The sequence below is a fragment of the Prenolepis imparis genome, unplaced genomic scaffold, assembly GCF_030444845.1.
Source record: "Prenolepis imparis isolate NDT839.2.m4 unplaced genomic scaffold, iyPreImpa1.0 SCAF_5, whole genome shotgun sequence".
Lineage (NCBI taxonomy): Eukaryota > Metazoa > Arthropoda > Insecta > Hymenoptera > Formicidae > Prenolepis > Prenolepis imparis.
In genome coordinates, this window is record NW_028141163.1 from 6,996,273 (window position 1) to 7,020,572 (window position 24,300).

General features: G+C 31.7%; 2 protein-coding genes across 3 annotated transcripts in view; one reads left to right on the forward strand and one right to left on the reverse strand.

Annotated features, from left to right (window-relative positions):
* LOC145936213 (uncharacterized) overlaps positions 1-21,796 on the forward strand; it is a 35,896-nt gene extending 14,100 nt beyond the window's left edge. The window contains exons 1-4 of one of the 2 annotated variants that reach the window (XM_083038170.1): positions 9,406-9,433; positions 17,219-17,554; positions 20,087-20,405; positions 21,384-21,796. In XM_083038170.1, the coding sequence (XP_082894296.1) occupies positions 20,221-20,405; positions 21,384-21,531 (333 nt within the window). In that variant the 5' untranslated portion in view covers positions 9,406-9,433; positions 17,219-17,554; positions 20,087-20,220 and the 3' untranslated portion in view covers positions 21,532-21,796. Of the gene's footprint in view, positions 1-9,405; positions 9,434-17,218; positions 17,555-20,086; positions 20,406-21,383 lie in introns of those variants that run through there. The other variant, XM_083038169.1, reaches the window with a different exon arrangement.
* Positions 1-23,786, reverse strand: part of Mesr6 (misexpression suppressor of ras 6) — a 660,805-nt gene extending 637,019 nt beyond the window's left edge. Inside the window, exon 1 of the mRNA XM_083039192.1 lies at positions 23,635-23,786. Coding sequence (XP_082895318.1) covers positions 23,635-23,693 — 59 coding nt within the window. The 5' untranslated portion in view covers positions 23,694-23,786. The remainder of the gene's footprint in view (positions 1-23,634) is intronic.
* Between the last annotated feature and the right edge of the window lie 514 nt (positions 23,787-24,300).

A 24,300-nucleotide genomic window follows, 5' to 3' on the forward strand; every position in this document is an offset into this window, starting at 1 on the left:
ATAAATCGTTGTATTCTATTTTTATATAAATATTATTTGATAATTGGGCGTCTCTCTCTTTTGCACAACAAAACAGTTGCATTTTTTCTCTTTCATTATTTTTTTTCTTTTGGCCGCACAACCTCCTATACTTTTCGCCCTGAAGCGAAAAGTCGAAGATACTAAGCGAGACAGAAAACTGGTCAGGCGCAATAAAGCTCGTGTTTTAATTCCGCGGCATAGCCACTCTCTGCGGCATAAGTGAATTTAAAAATCGCGGCTTATATACCTGCATTTACTGCGTAATAAAACGGTGTGTGCGGTACGCCGGGCCTCTAATAGCGCGCGTCCGCCGACCGAAGTTTCCGAGCGCGTAACGACACTAACGACGCCGCTTTAACATCGGCGTTTAGGGCTAGCAATCGTGGAACATCCCAATCTAGAGACTGTAGGAAATCCATTAAAGAATATTTATAGAGCCACTGGCTAGATAGATTGCCATTTTCCGGAGCACTTTCCGTCCCTGCATTATACTTCCCCCCGTAAGTTCTTTCCTTCGATTTACAACGATCGACTATGGCTATTGACGTATGTACACGTTGTGTTTTACAATAACAACCGAAGTAATTAACGAAGTTAAATTGTTTAATTTAAACGTTAAAATTTTATCTCCGGATCTGATAAAACACGACATTGAATTTTTTATACTTTATACCATAAAACACACGACAAAATATTTTTTTTGTATTTAACGCGATGAGAGTACGCCGTTTGATTAATTAGAATGATTCTACGATGCTTAAAATTTGCAATATTATATTTTCAAAAGTGCAAATTTCCTCAGCAACGCACATTTTAGTACGTTATCTATATGTCATTAAAATACGCTATAATATAGCTATATAAAACACTATCGACATAAATATATCGTAATTTTATAATATTCCATTAAATGCGCAGCCATACGACTATTTATTATCCTATATTTTCAAGAAATTGCATCGTAATCTTATATTTTACTGCATCCTTTGAGTAATACTCTTTATTTAATGTACTTTTAATTGTGCAATGTTATATAGACATTTAAATATCTAGAATAAGAAAAATCGATTGATTATATCTTTATTAATTAATCTAATAAAAGGAAGATAAAAAAGAATTGCCTGACAAAGAATTTACAAAACTATATGATTGTAAAATGAGAACATTTTGTGTCTATATTTTGAAAAATCAAACCAAAAGTCAAATCTTGAAAATGTAAAACATGTTTGATTAATTTTACTAAACTGCATAGTAAAATTAATCAAACATATTTTATATTGTGATAGATATTATTTTTATTGTGATAAATATTAATCAGAGAAATTCTCATAAAATTCTTTCCATATCATATTATCCCACGATTACTATGAGATTTTCGGAGTAAATTCTAAGAGAAAATTCTCTCTGTGTAAAAATCAGATTTTTCTAAAAAATTATTTCGATGGGCAAATCTTTCGTACAGTTATACGAACGAGAAAGCGATGTATATAAGTTTCAGATAATGATATTTAAGATATTTATATTGTGATAGATATTATTTTTATTGTGATAAATATTAATCAGAGAAATTCTCATAAAATTCTTTCCATATCATATTATCCCACGATTACTATGAGATTTTCGGAGTAAATTCTAAGAGAAAATTCTCTCTGTGTAAAAATCAGATTTTTCTAAAAAATTATTTCGATGGGCAAATCTTTCGTACAGTTATACGAACGAGAAAGCGATGTATATAAGTTTCAGATAATGATATTTAAGAACATGTATCTTTTTTCTAATCATCTAATTTCTTTTCAAGTTTTTGCATCTTTTTGACAATAGCTGATATAATTGGTGGACTCGTAGGCAAAAGATGTATTCTGAAGAAAGAAAAAAGGAAAGAGGGAGGGGAGAAAACGCAGACCTATTCACTAGTTTAATAAAATAATCGTATATTGTGCATAATATTAGGCTTCTCCTTAGTCGCGCTTCAAAATTCGCCAGCGGTTGAATTTTTATCTCCTTTATCAGTTTCGACATAGTGTTTAACGATCGGCGCGTCGATGTCGATATGATCATCCGATATATCAGAAAATAGAGACCTGTCAGGGGCAGGTGTGCGAAGTAAAGGACATCATAATCTGAGATCTCTCTGTGTCTTATCGTCGTCGACGCCGCGACCACAGACATCGGACCGAGACAACGAGCGACAGTTCGCTCGATCTCGATACGTCGTTCCAGCTTGTGTAGACAATGAATAGGACGCGAAAAGGTGACCGGTGGATCACGATGAGGACGGACGGAAAAAATTGTATCATCGTAATTAATCTCGTATCTTATACTCATATGATAATGAATCTAGACAGCTACTACCTGCGACGATCTCATACCAGATTCATTTTGTCGACAGTGCTATCATGCTGGTTAACGACGCGACATAGCTGGAAGAAGGACGGGTGTTGGAAATACGATCAACGATGCCGCGTATATCGTGCATCATAAAATTCATCGGGGCCGATAAAGTAACACGAAAAAAAGATGATACGCAAATTGGGAATTTTTTATATATTCAAAAGATATAGAGGAATTATAAATTAAATGGGTTATATTCTTCATTATCATTATCGTAATTATTGTTTTATTAGATGCACATCCAGATATTACCTGATGTATATATTATATATACATTAACGCGGATAACATATTCTATTACTGCGATAACTATCATACTTTATGTAATAAATATTATACTACATAGTGATTATGTATAATTATATTAATAATATATGGAAGATGATTATAATATATGAATATCGTTAAAACTCTACATTTTGCAAAATGAATCTTATTCCAATATAAATATGTAAATATATTGTAAAATAATCAACAAGACAGAATGTTTTTTACGTGAAATTTTAGAAAAGAATTAAAGAAAAAAAAAGAGCAAAAAGAATACACAGAGAATACACGGAAATAATCTTGCAATAATTTTATATTAAAAAATATATTATTTTGGGTAAAAATCAGCCTAATATGATGGCACGCCCGTTGAGAAAAGATTGAGAATCAGAAAGGAAGAAAGGCGTTGGGGAATAACCTAAAAATGGAAGGAAGCCATAAAATTCCGATATACGATGGATTCTACTAGTCGATACCAGCCGTATCCGGTGCACAGGAAAATAAAAGAATGCAAACGTCGGTCGCGCGGCAGAGGATCTATCTGGTCAATGCCATTGTGCCGTCGCATTCACCGGATTCACGACACTTCCGGTCAGCAATACTACGCCGTTTATCGTTTAATTAGAGGCCAGAACACTTGGGTATGTAAGTTAGTCCCTTTGTTTTGTAAGGTAACACAACTGTGTACCGTTTCTTTTTTTCTCCTTTCTCATGGGCCGTACAATCTGTTTAACGACCGCGATGATTGTCGAGATTCTCAAAAAATATCGTTTCCTTGCGCGCATCCTACTATTCCTATTCATCTCAGTTTAGCGGAAAAATAGATTTCTTTGATTACTAACCGTGCGATTCCTCCTATTTTGCAAGTTACAGATCGAATAATGACTCTACACAGTATCACGGATAATATCGGTACATCATACTGTTGCTAGTAACAAGTAGCTAATATTAATTTCACTATATTCAGTATTCTTAGATAAATTTTGAAATTTAATTTGTGTTATTTCATTTTATACACATAACCATAGGCAATAAATCTTTCAAATTATCGAATATTGTAATCAAGTATAATTAAAATACTTTTATATCTTTTATCTGTTACTTTTGAAAAGAAAATATTTACGATTTTTAATATAGCAAATATATTTCAAAAAATATTTTTTTTTAATTTTTATAAACAAAATAAAAATATATATTAATAAAAACTTAATCTCTGTTTTGCATGCAGAAATCTTTAATTGAATAAAAAGCATAGTGTGTTCTTTTCTTTTTAATTATAAAGAAGTATACATGCAAATGTAGAGAAGAATACGAAAGATAAATAGTATTTATTTAATTATCTGTTAATTGAGAGAGATGTATCATTCAAAATACTTTTCAAAGAATATCTAACGTGTAAACAGATGTCGAACAAACAGCTACATCACTTTTAGTTATGTGAAACACGATCTGCTTTCATTAATAAGAATGATGAATGCTTCATCTCTCCGGACAATCTCGAAGATAATTGGCAGACGAAAACGTCTAATCGAGATATTTAATTGCAGGGTTCCTCTGACTAAGCGTTTCATCCACTTTTGCCTCTTTTTTTATCGCGCTACGAACCTTTCTTTCTGCACTTCGTAGCTACGATCTTCGGTTTTAATTAGCTTCGCAATCAGTTAATTGTGATTAAAGAACATACGCAGTAGAATTCTTAAAAATAAGATAATTGAAACATCCTTTTTTCCGTGTAATTATGACCTTCTTAATTAATTTGCAATTTAGACAAGAGAATAACTTTTATTATTACTATAATTTTGATATTTTTTCATCCTGCTGAGTAATATTCGCGTTACTTTCAGTAAATTTTATAGCGATACTTGTATGAAAAATAGAAATTTTTATCCTAAATTTATATTCAATGCATGTATACAATAGAATTAAAAATTAAAAATAGAATTATATGTATATACATAAAATAATATACGTAAAATTAAAATTATATATATGTATATACATTAAACTATTTAAATTATTTTTAAAGAAGTTGGCAAATGATACGTGAATTTCTCTTACGATAATCAAAGCAGACTATGACATTAACGTTAAGGCTTAATAATTTAACTTATTTATTTATTTCTTTTACGAAAAAAATTCTGAACAAACATGCTTACTGTCAAAGTTTAACTACTTCAGTTGATTTATCGATTCCTAAAAGCAAGGATTGTCTCAAATATCGTGCAGAAACTGCGGCTTGAAGCCGAACATAATAAATTATGCATTGCTCATCCTTTTGACATTTTAAAAGTCGACGACGAGCATTGTCTCCGATAGCCATTGGAAGCGCACTTACAACCATTGTCGACGAGTAAGCGCAACCGTTTGTTTCCAATAATAAATAGCTTTCTATTTAGTACGAACCTCGATTCGATAAATTGTCCTACATCGGTTTTTTCTTCCGAAATTAAACGCGCAATATAAGTACAGATTAAAAAAAAAAAATTAAATAAATATAATTTCAAAATTATAAAACGTAGAAAATTATTTTTGCGGATCACCCATGTATGTCGCATGCTTTTTCTCTTTGTGCGTGCAATTAATTGGTTCGCATGTGTCACGCTTATGTATGATTCTCATAATATCGCACGTATACGTGACAGCGATATCCTTTTTATATTTTATAGGCAAACTGTGTATCACATTAAATGATATATATAACTATTATTAAATTAATTGTTACATTATATTAAAACTGTGTACTATATGTATATATTAAACAAAATCACTTAAATGATTTGTAATGAGGATAGTTACCCTCATAAATGCATGATAAAAATGATGATAGAAACATATTAAATAAATATCACATTGTTACTAACATATGTATATATCCAATTAATTTATAGACACATTCAAATATTTGCATTATAAAAATTAATACAGTTAAACATACATGGGCACACCGCATCTCCATGCAGTCAACTTATTGTTACAGAGAGAGAATTTTCTCTTAGAATTTACCCTGAAAATCATGATAATCGTGGGACAATATGGTATGGAAAGAATTTTATGATAATTTCTTTGATTAATATTTATCACAATAAAAATAATAACATCTATTACAATATAAAATATAAAATATGTTTGATTAATTTTACTATGCACAGTTTAGTAAAATTAATCAAACATGTTTTATATTTTATTGTGAAAAAGATATTATTTTTATTATGATAAATATATTAATCAAAGAAATTCTCATAAAATTCTTTCCATACCATATTGTCCCACGATTACAGTGATTTTCAGGATAAATTCTAAGAGAAAATTCTCTCTCTGTAACAATAAGTTGACTGCGTGGAGATGCGGTGTGCCCATGTATGTTTAACAGTATAACAGGGTTGCGTAAAAAAATGGAAAAAATGTTTAAATTCTTGCAATTACTTGACAACTAGCAATGGTATAAGAATATATGCATAATTGATTGCAATCAGACATGATAGTAAGTAAAAAAAAATAATAAAAGAACATAGTCTTTTTTTTTAGTTTTATCTCTAATGATTTCTTAAAACAAGCTTTATGAACGGCTCAGCTGTATTTAGCATGTCAGTCTTATCGCAATGTTTTCTGCTTGCCACCGGTTCGCCTGTATGGCGAGAATAACCGACAGGTGGTACCTATATCGGCTCGAAGACTCAAAAAAGAATTAATTATCATCATGACTCTTTCTTCTGTAGAGACATAAAGACGACTTCGAACATCCTAAGCAACTAATTATACCCCTGGAATTCTAAGTTTTCTCACATATGTCGAAATAAAAATGCGCCGAATGCCATTATAATTGGTGATCTTTCAGTTTTATTATGTTGCATTCTAAGCGTACTTGATACCTATAATTAGTTCGATATGTTGCGCAAATTACAAATAAATTTTCAGAAGAGAAAAAAAAGAGATAAAAAGAACTTCTCTAAGCAGATCATATTATCTAATAGTTCAATTAATAAATTTGAATTATTTGAAGTCAAATATATTATATTATTGCGACTGTATTATTCTTAAATTGAGCTTTGCCAATGTATGTCTCTAATTGATAAAATATTTATTAATTTAATTCTTATTAATATAGTTAATACAGTTTCGTATAGTAAAAGCAATATTGAATTTCACACACTTAAAGAGTTTAATTGCATATGTAATTTAATCACGATTTACGCGATAAACTTTACGCGAAATAGCAAACAATCATGTTTCTGTAGAAACACATTTGTATATTCTTCCAGATAATTTTGACTAAAATCATATTAAAAAATTATACAATTATATATTATAAATGTGCAACTGTTCGGAAATGGTCAATGTTGCTGATGCCGAACATTAAATTCGAAATTTAATGTTTGGCATCGGCAACATTGACCATTTCCGAAACAGCAACTTGTAGCATAATGATGATCAATTTACGTCCACTAGATACAGTTGCGCATATTTAATTGATGATTCACGGAGTGCTCGTGCACTATCGCGCCTTCTTGGAATCTTAAAGCGGGTAGTATTATATGCTTAGAGAAACTCGGGCGGCAGAGCGGAATGACGATCAATTACCGCGAATTTTCTTTAATTAATTGCACGCCATGCTGACCAGGCCGTCGCGTGTTCGAGAGGCACCGCGATAAATACCAGGCGCTCTTTGAAAGGCCATAATCGATTCGTCACCGTCCGAGAATCATACAGGAGATCTCTTTTGCTCGATTATATAATCACATCTCGATGCGGTAGTCCGAGAGTGAAAAAATCGCGTCTTCTAATACGACGAAAAAGCTAATGTGCTCAAGAAATATATCCCGTATTCCGTATTCAAACAATTATACGATTTATCCGACAAGAAAAAAAAAGAGAAATCATATTTTTATTTTTGTTACTGTAATAGTAACTTCATTTTTTTTATTCTCATACAGAAAACAGTTTGTTAAGATCATATCCTTAGGGAATCATCTAAACAAGAATAGTCCATTTGAAATTATTCTTAAAGAATACGAGAATAATAAAAGAGAGTTATCTGTTCTCTCCCCGACATGATTTAATTTAACGCTCGCTGATAGTACAATGACAATGACAAATTTACCATGTACTACTATAGTACGAAGAAGAGGAATGGCACAGAATGGCGCGCAATCGGTAAGCAAAGAATAATTTATTCTCGGGAAACACAAGGTTCACAAGGTTAATCGAATACTCGTGTCGCGGACGGTTTAGCGTTCTGGTGCTAACTACTACGGACGTTTAGTTGCTCGAGAGTGCCGTCCTCTCGTCTCGCAATACGTACGCAAGTCGCGGGTATATAGGACCAAGTCAACGTGAATAACCAACGATCGCGCCTCCGCCTACGAGATAAAGCGGATTGTTTGTCAAAGCCTTGCCGATTCGTCTTGCCGTGCCAACTTCAACAGACGTATATTGTCGCCTCGCCCACGTGCATATGAACGAGATTTCCTCTCTACACCATGTGTCATCGCTTGCTTCCTCACAAGGATGCATTCATTTATTCTGTACAGCTGTTTGAAATGCGAGGAAAGTATATTCTGCATAATGACAAACGCATAATAATATGGTGCGCGTAGAATTTGTATGATACACTTTGATTTTCTTTTTCAAGTATATAACATTTTTTTAAATCAGCTGCAAAATTTTGTTTGGAAATATATACATAAATTTATCTTCCAAATTTTTTATCAATTTTAAAACAAAATATTGCATCTGATTTTAAAAATGTTATGTTTGAAATAAAAATCGAATTGTATTTTAATATTAAACTTTTTTTAATCATGCACAAAGGAATACGATTGAGTCAACGTAGTTGTTGTAATCTGTGTGATCTATTTCCACTGATAAAAAAGAACTAGAGCGTACCCACAGTTTATTAAGTTTTTACAGAGACCGCCAGTATAGAAAAGTCCTTGCATGCTCGTTGTAAAGAAGCCGAACGTAAATCTCTCAAGTAGGCTACTATGAAGTTTATTTACGTAACACGTTACACGAGGAGTGCTATATCCGCATATTGCAAATTTAATGTGCCATTCGCGCGAATGCGAGACATTACGACTCTACTGAAATATTAAAGCCTATTTACGTCTCTATGATAATTATCATTCGGGCAAACAATATCAAACAGTTATTAAACTGCTTCACAATTAATATTTTATCTTTTTTATATTATATAATATATATTCATGTCCTATTATTCATGTCATCTTATTCAACATTATTAAAAATAGATAACATTATTATCTAATATGCTTGCAATTACTTGCAAAAATTATTTATTTTGAAGATATTTACAATACGTTGTACTCAATGCAATTATAGAGACCGAGAGAAAAAAAATACAAAATAAATATAAAATTAAATTTACTTATAAAATACGAAATAATTTATATATAAAATAATATTATAGGCAGGAGAAAATCCTCCTTTTTCCTTCAATGATAATGATTATGATAAAAATTATAGATTATATATCAGATCTAATAAAATTAATAAAATACACATGAAGCTAATTGAACTGATTATTCATTTTCAATTAAATATCGTGCGAGCTTCATGATCTAACTATCTAACATTTCCAGGAAACTTTAAATTAGACATCACGACATCGAGACAGTAGCATCGATCCCCCTTCGTTAACTTTTTGCATAAATTACAAACTCCTAACCGCGAAATGCACGATGGTGTAAGTTCCGTCGCGAAAGAATAGTGAAGACGTACGGTGTCACTTTCCTAGGTATTATAAACGTTGCTTTGAGTTACAGGAAATTATGCACTAGCCACAGATGCGAGCCGTCAGCTGAGCTGTCAGCCGCTAATGGCAGCATCATGCATTCGAAGTGACGTAGCGCTGCGCTGTAATTATTATTAATAGTAGCTCGTATATTCTGCAAACAGAAGTAGAGATCACTTTAAAATGCGCACGCCTAGAACTAATTTTGTGCCACGCATATTGTTAGTGCAGCCGAGTAATTGTATGGAGCAAAAGATTGGTATTTATGAACAGGTTCCCAGTAGAAATGCAAATCGTGATATGGTTGTTAAGTTTTATAAGGCTACTATGAACCAGAATAGAATGCAGCTTTCAATTAAATTTTTGCGTTAAAAAGTTTACATTCTAAATAAATTAGCTGTTTAAAAAAAATATTCTGTATTCATATATTAATTTAATATAATTGCAAATTTTATTATATCAATAACAAAACAATATTATTGTTATAATTTAACATAATATATTTATCATCGTAAATAATATATATTTATATATTTATATATAATATATATTTATATATTATTAACAGCATAATAGCTAATAATAGCTATTAAAAAGAAAGGTATGTTTAACGATTTACTCGCGAGTAAGCGGAGATAATTTCACCGACTGCAATATTTAATTTGCATGTAATTTGTTTTTTGTTTAAAAATTCCATTTCGAATTTGTATATTGAGAAACACCATGTTAACGAGCAGAAAAAGTAATTCGTCCGAATGATATATCTCGTACTCTGAGAACTAGTGTGGGTTTAATGTCGCAGAAAATTACGTGTTTCTAAAATTATGAGGTTGTTGAATAATGAAACCGCATAAATCGGCTATGCATTATCATTTGTCTTACTTTCGTTGCGGTGAAATAAAATATTCTCTACACTAAATCGTGTGAGAAAGAAGCCCTAGCAAATGCTGAAGAATGAAATCACTCTCCATTTTTTCGCAGGACACGTAAGAATGTATTGTATTTAAAGATAGTCTCAAAAAATATTCATCAATTACTTTTAATTAAAATTTTAAAGGAATTCCTAGATACAAGAAAACTTTTTAATAATAGGTTTTTGGTGAGAAAAGCAATTTAAACAATTATCTTTTATATATATGTTATATATAAGTATATAATTTTTATGCATCTGCGCAATACTTATCTCTAGAATATGTGTGTGAATATACATTGTATGTATATATACATATATTCTAGAGATAAATATTGCAGATGTTTTATTATAAAAATTATATATATAATTTTCGTATTATACTTTCAAACATAAATTTGAGGAAGACTTGAGCACTTTCGAGACTCATTTCGAAATTCAGGTCGCACATTGCGCTTTCCCCCTCCCGAGAATCTATATTGCACCGGGAAGAATTCAAGATTTACAGCACGACTTAATACATTCGCAACGAAAGGGTTATCGTAAATCATTCGAAGTAACGTAAAATTTATTAGTCGGGTTAGAAAAAAAAACAGCAATATCACCGTCATCATTATCGAACGCGATATCGTTGTCGGAATATTTGGCTGCGAAACAAAAAAAGACAACTAAAAAGAGACTGTATTATATGTATATACATACTATCTATTACAGAAGTGTCAGAAGCTATTTAATAAATAGATGCAGTAGGAGAGATATTTTGGTAAACGACAAGAGTAGGAAAATCTTATTTAAAAAAATTATTATATATATATAATAAAATTCATATATGTGATAAAATTATATACAGTATAATTGATTATATAGAATGTACTATATAACGTGTGCATATGTGTGTGCAATCGCGTGATATTATCCCATCGAAATAATTGCAGAAAAACTCTTTAATACATAATAAGATGATTAATAGGAAGAGAAAGAGAGAGAGAGAGAGGGGAGTAACGACGTTACGCATACGGGCGCAAATAAGCTGAACGCCATATATTGCGAAAGCACAATTGCATATTTATCTCGCTCGCTGAATATCATCGGATCCGATCCACAAAAGTACGATCATCGAGCCTCGGGGCCGATCTTATCTTGCGCCACCGTGGCATCGGCTGCCTACGCACGAACGTCCCCGCGTGACGGACATCTGAATGTGCATGAGCGCAGCTGCGCTTCACGCGCGGGACACCCACCGGCAATTATGCACGCGTTTGTAACATGTAAGGGCGAAAAAGAAATCGCTCTCACTCGTTCACTCGCGTGAAAGAGAGAGAGAGAGAGAATGTATACACGGAAACGCGATTCGAATACGCATGTACGTATGAATATATAGGAGAAACGATCCGGAGCGGAGTCTCTCGAGCTATTTGTCAACAGCTGAGAGACGGTTGCTGCTGATTCTCGCGACTTCTCTCTCGTCACCGCGATGTATACCGCGAACGCGAGAGTAAAAAGAGCCACTGCGAGGAAAGCATTCTCTTCCTTGTTCTCTTTTTTCCTCTCTCTTTCTCTCTCTTTTTGCACGTCATGGATTGCGGATACAAATTATCGCGGTGAGATCAAAAACCACGACGCGCGTTCGGTGCTCCGTACCGATTCTAAAGGGTCAGTCAGATAATAATCAGCTGTTGTGTGCAATTTCGTCGCTGCGGATGCAGTCCTACGAAAGATGCATATATCTAGAATGAACGTCAAAGCATAGAGGGTCTTGAATCAGATGAAAAGCGTAGGCTTTGCGATACCGCGCGTGCGGGTGACAGGATTAAGATTTTTTTCGGCGGGAAAGAGAGAGAGAAAGCTGCCAGCTCGTCCCAGCAACTCGCGCGAAGTTCGTAAAGATATTAACCTTATGCACTTCCGCGATGTTGACATCGGCGTGACTACGCCGAAGCCTTTAACGAGTGATTGTTCACGCAGATATACGATATTGCGGATTGTCTCGAGAAGGTATTTTACTCCGGGCGTAAATAGCAGTTTCTTTAACCGCCTAATAATAATGTCAGAGTGAAAAGTTTTTTCTTCGATCTACTGGTCGGTGGAAGGAATTCAAAGATTGTTTATCGCGGTGTGTTGTCCATATACAGAGAGAAAATCTCCGTCACGACTGACGGCGACTGCTATATTATCACGCCTCATTGATGAAATAATAGAAACAAAACCGGATATCACGCGCGAACGATGTCTAATCTGAACTCGCGATCGCGAATGACGGTAACGCGGTGTAATAAGCTTGATAATTTTTCTATGACCAGGGGGGAAAATGGCGGGGACAAAAATAGGGTTGTTCGTTCCGTTTATAAAAGTCACATGCCACCGAATGCCGCGCATTCTCGGGTTCTACCTCTCGCGGTATGCGTGCAGTGGGAAGATATTTTTCTTGCGGTTGAGGCTAAAATAGTTCCAGTTCTCTTCATAGGTATGCCGAGCCGCTCGGTATCAGCAGCCTTGCAAGGCTGCTGTGACAAAGAGATCACGCTTAAAATCCGGCAGTAAACCCGTTGCCGACGTGACGTTATTTCTCTCGACGAATCGACCAGGGAGAGAAAGACCGGCTGTAAACCGGCTCACATTTCCCGATTTTTACACTTGTGTCTCCTGGCGCAGAATTTTCACGCGACACCGCGCGTAATAACTCAGCGACGCCAGAGAAAAAAACGAAAGATATATATACGGAATACGTTGCTTGCGAAATTTACACCGGCGCGATTAATGCATCATCTCGCTGTTAAGGTTTTTTTGCTAAAATAGGCAAAACACGTACTGGAACATATTTTACCTCAAACTAGGAGTTATTAGATTACGTAGACAAAATTTAAAAAAACCCGAATTTACGAGATGTATAAAACCTATATGAGAGAATGCTCATATTCGTATTAATAACGGTTAAGAATTTTATATACATGTTTATTACAATCCGTTAAAACCTATCTGAAGATTCATGTTCATGTAGACGATATCATATCGTCAACAAATATATGATATTATATTAGTTTCATGTACACATTTGCATAGAGAATTTCATATAATAATTTATCTTATAATAAACGGCGAAAACAATAATTCATTGAATATCGCTGAGGTGGATGAATGACAAATCACCTCAAGTAAACGACTTCCCACAGCTTTCTTTATATATTTTTTTCTCGATTTTTACGCGTTATCAATACACACCAATTTTTCAGATCAACCTAATTTTTAAACAGAGAAAATAAATAAAAATATAGCTACTAAAATGGAACAGTTTTCTGCCTATTATTTATATTACATTGACGTAATACTCAATTTACTACGGTCTTAAATTTTCACTTGTTATATATCAACAAACAAAATTTTGAGAATGATACGTATATATTTGCGCGTATATTGCGGTTTAACTCGCCATTGGTTTTCGCAATCTAGATTCGCGTTCTTCATAAGCACGTCGTCTTGCAGATTAATATCAATATGTGAAAGACATTAAATAAGAAAATATGCAATGTGGTAAGCTTGTCAGGTGCATTATATATATATATATATATGTATATATCTCTTGTGTTTTAACGATAAATCCCGTACTTATGCAGCCGCGACATTATCCGAGCAATGTGTACACAAGTTAGTACAGCGTACATTCGCGAGACAGATGCACGCACTTTCCATCAATCATGACCACGATCCTCATCGCCATCACCGTCATCATCATAATCCAGATCAAGCCTTTGGGCAACAAACCTATCTTCATTTGAGAATCTAAAAACGCAGCGGGTGAACGTGTACGCGATACTAAGAATTCATTGCAATGCATATAAGGAATACGAGTTTTGCATAGCCTTTGGCAGAACACTATATTGCAGTTACAGCATACTTGTGACATAAGATAATTCATTTATTCATATATGGTTTATGTCGTAGAAAAAATTAATCAAAATTAAAAAGATTATTATTGAATATTATATTAAAATTTATTTATCAATATTCGTGCTCGATTATTTCGCTAAATTATAATAGCAAAATTTTCCATTTATAAATTACGATAATTATTCAAATATGTAATCAACGATTAATAATATCCAATACTGCGCATATAATTTAATGTTACTATTTGCCACCAATAATTAATTCATATTTAAGAGTCAGTGTAATTAAGTAAATTTATTTAACTGCTAAAAAATTTAACGAAGAAAAATGTCTACTTTAACGAAAATTAAAATATCTTGATAAAGCATCTTATTTTATAAATCATTTGTTGAAAGAGTAAACATAATTAGTAAGACAACGTTTTAATATTCCTTATATGTCCCTTATATGCATAAAAATATCATTATAATAAAAGGAGTATGTACGTATACCGTAGAAAAAGCTGCCCGTATATTTTGATAATCATTATTATGCTCCCGCAAGCATGTCATTTTCTCTTTCTTCGCCGAGACTCGCGCAATGCTACAACCAATGATAACCAAGACATCTCTTGTACATTACTTTCCATATTAGAGATAATTACTCGGCATCATGCATACAGGAATTTCGCATAAGGCGTATGGTAACTGCCGGCATCTGCTTTAAATTTGAAAGAACTTTGCGATTCTTTAAGCAAGTACGATTGCGATGTACATTCTGCCTTTTGCTCGTTTCGCATATCTTCGCGTACATACACTCATCGTGAATGCCTTCATTACAGACATTACCTTCCTTAAACGAACGAAGTTCTCTATAATCTTATAAATACTCGCTTGCAAAAAATATCAATTTCCCCCTTAATGATGATGACATAAAAATAATTTTAGAAAAAATAATTTTTTTTATATTTGTAATTAAATACAAAATTTTTTATCAATTTGATATATATAACAAAAATTTACGGTTAAATTTGATAGAATGTAAAGGAATATGAAAAGAAAATAATTGCAACTAAACAAATTTCGATAAAATAAAGAGACGAAAAAATACACAGTAATCATTATCGATGCATGAACAAAAATAGGTCAAAAATAATTTTATTTCTCCATTGCGCTAGCAAGAATTCTATGCGTAGTTTATAAAGCATGATTAGAAATGTTGCAAGATTTACGAGATAGTCTCCGGAGGCTGTATTCAGCGCTATGAGAAGTGTGGCGTAATAATTAAACTCACAAATGACAAATAGAGGTACGAGTAGTAACGAACTACATAACTTATCGATATAGCGTAATGAGTCGACACTATTCTATATACATATATTGCGGAATTATAATTTATAAGCTTTTTGATTAACTGTAAAACGCCTACCTGGACCCAATAATCTAAATTTGTATTGATCCTGCTCTAATCATTATTTTATATCACAGTAATTATAGTCACACTTTTTCTTCACAGTTGGCTTTTTCATGTACAAAGCAACTTGTTCATAAAATAGTTTTCAAACATATAACTAATTATTAAAAAATAAAATATATAATTTTTTTTAAATACATTACGTCTGTTTACGTGATTTTTATTTTTTTTTTTATTCTAACTTTAATACACATGCGTGCAATACTGTAATAAAGTATGTTTGGGAGATAACTAATTAAATTAGTTTAAGCGCTTAAGAATTGATATAAATAAAAAGAAAATAATTTTACTTCAGAACTTAACAAAAGAAATCTAAATTCTTTCGATAATATTGTTGTATCTAAAATTATGTATTAGTTCATATAATCATAAATTTAATTAGCAATGAATGTACTAATTAGTGCATTTAATCCACGCTAATTACACTTTACGTAACTGGCTCGCGAGCCGCCAAAGCAATTGAGAAATGTTACCCTAGAGTACATTTAATGACCTACTAACATAAGAGGAATAGCCTTAACGAATCAATCGGCAACGGAAAAGGACAAAGAGGTGGAGGTGGACGAAGAGAATAAGAGAATAAGAAGATCGAGATCGAGAACTCGATCTTCGCGGGGTCGATGCTAATTTCTAGAGTCGAGTCGTGCGCCGGCCACGTTCGCAATTGGTCTATACGCGAGCGGCGGTCCCTTTTTGTTCTTTTAGCTAAGAACCGCCGATATATGTGGAGCAACCTGACGACGATCGTGATATGTCAGCTGGCACCCACGCTCCTGCGACTTGTGCCACCCTTCGCCGTTAAACCTTCTTGGCCCTGACCTGTCCTGTCGTCGCGTCGCTTCGAGCCCTCTCTAAACTTACATCTCATTATATTTTACATTTTACCTCACGATACTCGTCAGTTTGAATTACAAATCGGGATTCTCATCTATCGAATCTTAATAAAGTCATTTTGTGCTAGTAATGAAACAGTTTTCAACACTTGATTTTTTGCTAGATAAATATCTTTGCGTAATAAATATATGTAAAAATTTAATTATGTGTAATCATACATTTGAATTCAATACAAATTTTATAGATTATTAAATAAAATGCAAAGAGTCCAAAACGTCTTTCCTCTCACATACTAAAGAATAAATTTTTAAAATGCTATTTGTTTCAGAATATCAATAGCACGAATAATATTTGATTTATATAAGCGGTTTAAAAACTTTTAAAGGATTTTTGGCAATTTAATAATTATTAAAAAAACAAATAAGAAATCTTATACAGATAAAGTAAAATTGTATAATGCTATACAGAGAAATATGTATACATAAAATATATACACATAAAATTATTGAAAATGAAAAAAGCAAAATACAGCTGAAAAACCCTTCAAAAAAATTGATTAAAAAGAAGATTTGATGATACAGACTACAAAAAATGATAAGATAAAAGAAGATTCTATATTTGCCTATAGCGTTGACCTTTTACTATCATTGGTACCATTCTTGCAACGTGACACTATTGTTATTCTAATAGCCCCTACTCTTTCACAGAAAAGAAGGCGTGATGGCTGACGATTGCATTCGCCATCCACTACGATTTCTCCCACTGTACAACCACACTCTGTCCTCCTACTCTGATGCCAGTTGGATCACGTCTTCCTGAAAAGTGTACCATCGAGCCGACCATTGGGTGCAACGGAAATCAAGGCTACCGATTGGACAATCTCTAATGCTTGCTTAGGAATATAGTGACCTTGTACAACGAATGCAACGCATGTGAAGATGCAGATTAATGTAATCTCCATCAGCCGTAATGTTATCAAGCCCGGATCGGCGACGTCATCGCCTTCGAGTTGCTCCACGCGAAGGATTTATGTTAATTCTAAGGTAACCTTCACTGAAATTAACTATTTTGCGTAACGCTTAAAGATTCTTACTAATCGAGAGTCTGTGATACAATCAATTTTTTTGTCCAGATCTTAAAAGCACACACAACCTGCCTATATTAAAATATTCATATTTTTCTTGCAGTAAGATAATAATAAATATCACTTCAAATAATGAAGTAATCAAAAATCAATCATATTCTAAATAATGCTAAAGAATATTTAAAAGAAGAAATTTATAGCAATATCATTTTGCAATTTGTTTGAATATTTTCTCTAACAAATGTATTTCCACATTTTTTCAAATTTAAATAATCTAGAATTAGCTAAACCCTCCCCCCCAATTTCACCACACAGTTTTATCATTAAGGATATAATCAATTAAGAATTATACACTAAATATACACTAAGAATTACATGGCTTAAATTAACTTATTCAAAGATTAGTGAATATTTATTCTTAATTTATAATTTTAAATCCGTTTTAATAAAAGTGAAGAAAAGAAAAACTGTTATATATAGAATTGGCAATATTGATATAATTAATCAAATAATGATGTTCAACGTACAATGCTCTATATATCAGTAATTATTATACAATTTTTTTAAATAAATCAATTTTGACTTAAAATGATTTATTTAACTAAATTGCAACGATTTATATTTGTCAAGTATAGTGATAATAAAAATATATTCAGTCAATCTTACAATTAGTACACTGAGAGAATTTTCTTTTAGAATTAATTTACCTTGAAAATCATGGTAATCGTGGGACAATATGGTATGGAAAGAATTTTATGAGAATTTCTCTGATTATCATTTATTACAATAAAGATAATAATGTTTATTACAATAACATATATAAAACATGTGTGATTAATTTTACTAAACTGCATAGTACATATTTTATATTTTATTGTGATAGGTATTATTATTTTTATTGTGATAAATATTAATCAGAGAAATTCTCATAAAATTCTTTCCATACCATATTGTCCCACAATTACCATGATTTTCAGGGTAAATTCTAAGAGAAAATTCTCTCTGTGTAGTTGCAGTATAAATGTTGAAAATATAGAAGAGGCTTTTATCTATATAATTATCTAAATCAAAGTAATATATAATTAAATTGTGTATCAATCATGAAAAAAAAAAATTTAACACGCAGCACACAAGTATAATACTAACAGTAAGAAAAAGAAAATCTCAATAAGAAAAAGGATTTTATTAGGAACTCTAATAGAAATTCTAGTATGCTCTGTTCGTACATCATGAAGCAATATTATATCATTACTATCATACTCTAATTGTAAGATAAAACATCCTGTTTGATGGGTGTTGCTTTCATTGAGATCAAATCAGATTATTTGAGATACGAGGAAGTATTATAGCTCGAGCGCCGACGGACACGATAGAAACGAACAGGATTGATGAGGAGAAAGGTGGACGGTCGTTAAACTAATATGGAGAAAGAAATGAATAAAAGACAACCGCGAAAAAGATCGGCAAGTGGAATGTTGGTTAATTTATAGTCAAGTCCAATCCATATCGGAATTTGCACGTGCATTATACTTTCCTACATGTGCCGAGACTCGTTTAATTATTAATACTTTTAAAACGTGGATATAGAATTTAACGTCTGTATATCTTATCTAATATTACATTGTGAACGCAAATTGCCGCAAATATTATATAAATAAATAATCAGTTAGTCGCGAATCCGCAATTGGTTTTCCATTTGACGATAAACGTCAAGTATGAACCGCGTATTTATAAAATATTAATGACTATATAAAAATATTAATTGAATATGTCGCTAAACTGTATAATTTTGATTTTTTAATATATATTTTTTTAGAAGAATATATTAAGTATCTTATATTAATATAATACATTTTATTGTATTATTGCAAAAGGATATATATTTTCTCTTGTATTTTTACGGAGTAAAAATTTTATTATGATATAAAACAAATGTGTAAAATACAATATATTAAAAATATTGTAACTATGTCAACCGTATTACAATGTTGACATAGTATTATATATTAATGTTTTATATTAAGAATAAGCTTCCATTTTAATATACACAATAAAAATATCTTAAACAATAATATTTATTTTGTTATTATTGATTAATTATTTGTAGATAAAATAAATAGATAATACCCACACGAAAAAAAAATTAGCTATCATAGCTAAACTTTAGCTGTCCCTATATTGCAACCTGAAAATTAGTTATCATGCCTAAATTTTAGCTATGGTAACTAATATTTTTTAGCTATAGTTTAATGGAGAATTCTATAGCTAAAAAATATTAGCTATCGTAGCTAAAATTTAGGCGTGATAACTAAATTTCAATTTATATATATTTTCCATTTATATGTGCATTTTAAAGATATTATATATTTATAATCTATAATTTTGATATTTGCAAAAAAAAAGAAAAAAGTAGACTAACAATAAGCAAGTAAAACAGTACAAAATATAAACCGGGTGCGATATTCACAATCCTATAATATTTTACCCATAGCCACGCTATTCTACAAGAAGCTGGACGATTTCCTTCTTACTCGACATTCGCATATAAGTAGGCGATTCAAGTGCCGCTTTGTGCAAAGAGCCACAAAACGTGAAACAAAGCAAAAAGAGCAATCCACGAGGTGGATGAGAAGGAAGCCTTCCATAAGGAAGCCGAGTTTACGAGATGATTGTCCTACGGGCCCTATTCATTCAACATGGAATCTCCAGGCGGATCTCTATTGTAGATTATTGCGCCATTGTCCATTGTCGCGCAATCCGCCACAACTGGCCTTCTTAGATCTCTTTGACGTAAGCGGAAAAAAAAATCGGTAAGAATGAAGACGGCGGCATTAGATTATAGTGTTTCTCAAAATAGTTTGGTTTATGATTAATGCAAAGCGCCTTTCCATATTGCATTAAGCAATGATATATGTGTATAGTAGAAAGTATGGAAAATCAATAACATGCTAAAATATACGTAAATATACATAAATTTAAGAATCAGATCTATATAACATCTTTACTTATTTATAGATTCATTATTGTGGCGTGTTAATGCAAAATGTATGCAATTCAGAGGATAACATGTTCAGAAATAAATTCAAAACTTGAAATAAAAATCAATTCACTTATAGTTTATTTTCTAAGTAATCTGCAAAACTTGCATTAATATAATTTAGCATGTTATTATCTCAAAATCAAGTTAATGCAACTTCTTGCTACATTTAACTGTAAGAAGCTGCATTAACTTGATTTTGAGATAATAACATGTTAAATTATATCAATACAAGTTTTGCAGATTGCTTAGAAAATAAACCATAAATAAATTGATTTTTATTTCAAGTTTTTAATTTATATCTGAACGTGTTATCCTCTTAATTGCAACATTAACATGCCACAATAATGAATCTATAAATAAATAAAGATGTGATGATTCTTAAATTTATGTATATTTACGTAAATTTTAGCATGATTTTCAGGGTAAATTTTAAGAGAAATTCTCTCAGTGTACTTCAGTATTAGATAAAATTTACTTGAACAACAATTAAATGCATGTTTTAAACATACAAATTTGAACAAAAATCTTTTTCAAGTAATTATCAAAATATCATGATCAATATCTCTCTTTTATGTTATTTAAAAAATACTGAAAATTCGTAAATTAATTCAATAAATTCGCAATGTAAAAATGTCAAAGCTCGATATCGTAGCAATTAATTTTCAATTTAAGGACATAAAGTCAACGAGGGTGATAAAATTAACAGCAATTAGCGACAATTAACGGTATCACGTGCCTTCTATCTTAGGCGATCGAAAGAAGAAAGCTTGCAGCTTGCATACGCAACGCGGATACGGGTAAGAAAGTTTTACGTAGCTTCGGGGGACAAACATCGATGGAAATCGAATGATGCGGAACAGGCACCTGCGTGGGTACAGGCAATTACGTATGAATAATTTCGACGAAAAAGTAGCCGATGCGATCGCACATCTCTGATCTTATCGACACGGTGTCGCACGCATTGCCGAAGGTCCTAGGCCCGGTATGACGATGCACAATTATCAATAATTGAGAAATTTTTTTCGCGAGTGTAATTCAATATAACGAGCCGGCGCGCTCATTAATTTGATATTACAAGCACTGTGTCCCCGAACTCCCGTTATTATATTGCCGCACAAGATCCCATTAACCTCTTTTCGCGACATACAATTTATGACTTTTTTTCAGTTGCTCCGCAAATTTTGGAAACGAGTGTTTGGGCCAGATGTGCTTTTTTTCAAGATGCTGACCCAAATTACTCAATATGTATAAACAAAAAAAATGTATAATCTCACATTAATTATTTACATTAATTAAATAAGCAAAAATTGATTAATAACAAAAATAATAACAAATAAATTATATATCTATATATATCTCTATATCAGATTAAAGCGCAATTATGCACTGTTAAGATTTACATAAGTTGATATAATAAAACTTGATATAGTAAAACTTGACTCTCTTATTTTATTAAAAACAAATTCATATATATATATGTCTATGATTCCGAATCAAAGATCCCGTATTTAAATTCTTAGGCAATTTTCTCCAAAAGAGAAATTATTTTTATTTAATGGAAAAATTAATATTTTTTGTTTATACATATTTATAATTTTAAATAAGTTTTAAGAAATTAAAAAGTGTGAATGCTTAAATTTAATAGAGAATACTTTCATCTTATATATATAGAGTAATATAAATAATATTACTCGAATCTTTCTTCGAAAAAGTGATATTTATGTTATAATTCATGTCAAAATAATTAAGATTCAAAAAATCAAGAAACAAAATCTTCATGATATAATTAATCAATAAATATCAATATAAATAATTAATATATATTGTATAAGAAGTGCGAAATAGTGTATATTAGAATAAAGAATATATATATATATACACACAGAGTAAGATTATCGTTTCAAAAAGATTGCAAATAATTATTAGTTTGAACATAAACTGTTACGTTCCATAATGTATAAATAGATATTGATATCTCATCAATATCAGTTAATATAAAATATCAATTATTATAAGGAGCATCAAACGTAAAATACGGACACTCCAAAATTATCAAAAATATCGCATAGCATAGTAAGATAAAGATCAATAAAAATATAATTTAAAGCAGATTATAGCAATGTAAAACATATGCTTCACTCACAGCATACAGACATGTATATATTATGTATATCCCCACAGTAATTTTCGAGAAACACATAATTCAGGTCCTGACGGACCACTAAAGTCACGAGTGCCAGTTTCTCGCGGTATATATCGCCGCGGCTTCCTTTCTCTGCTATTTTACTCGTTTTTTCTCTCTGCCCGTTCGTTCTCTCGACTCGTCAACCCTCCGGTTGCGTACCATCTCTTAGCCATGTAAGAAATGACTTTCATGAAGCTGAATGCCGCAGCAAATGTCGCGATAATTGAACCTTATAATATTTTATCTTTGCTTTTTTGCCGCACACACACAATAGTACTGTCGATAATTAAGTCTGTAATGTTTAATCTACTGGAAAATTTCATTTATAAGGAAATATCAACAATGTGTGTGTGTGAAACATGATTCATTATACATTTAAGGAAGTATTAAAATAGCTCAATTTAAAAGAAATAATAAAATAGCTCGACAATTATGTATAGTATTTGATATTCTTTTACTAAAAAATAATCGATGAAATTATCTTGCGAATTGTGAATGTGAATTTACACATATAATACAAATTCAAATATTTTATCTATATTCTAATATTTATTCTACATCATATAGTCATCTATATCTATTTCGGATTCGTTCAAGTTTAATTTGCATTATTCTCGATAATATTCAGCTTCGAGGAAATAAATATAAAGGAATGTAAATAAATAAATGTGAAACAACTTTGAGTCACAAAAATTGTATGTTTAGATAATTAGAATATAAAAATGATCGCGAAATCGAGAGAACGAAAGGCAGGAGTGATATTTCAATTGAGTGATTCGCAAATTCGAATCAGAAGATTAATTATCACACCTACCTTATGAAGCCGCTGTCCTTATGCTTGCCGATGAGGAACGTCAGCACGCCATCAGTCATCTGATTAGCCCACGGTGGTTTCACCCAGATCAGATTCTTGAGATGACCCGCGTACACTGCAGGCAAAATCCAATTCTCGATGCTGATTTCACTGAAAAAGAATGAGAAACAAAAATATTAAATAATTAAATATTAAATGATTAAAATTACTTTAAAAAGTTTATAGAAGCATTTTTTCTTTTCGTTTTTTTTTTTTTTTTTTTTTCACAACACATTGTATTCGCGTGATTTTAATACAGCGTTTCTTACATTTATATTTTCACATAAAACACAATAATATGAAAGGATTTTCTCACGTCTCATACAATTACAATGATATTTACCTATTACATTACGATATTATTATATTTACTGTGAAGCAATCAATCTAATTGCACCGTAAAATTAACGTTCGATTACGACACAAGTATAAATTTAAACTGATACGTTCAGTTATAATATTTTTCTCAGTGTTACAAACAGTTAAATATATTCGCACGTTGGTACCATTGACTTTTAAACTCGTCAAAATTAGGGCCTATTCAAAAAGATAAACTTGCATATCTTTAGGCCAACGGCTATCTTTGATAAATACTTTATACAGTACTCTGCGTTGATACCACTGCTT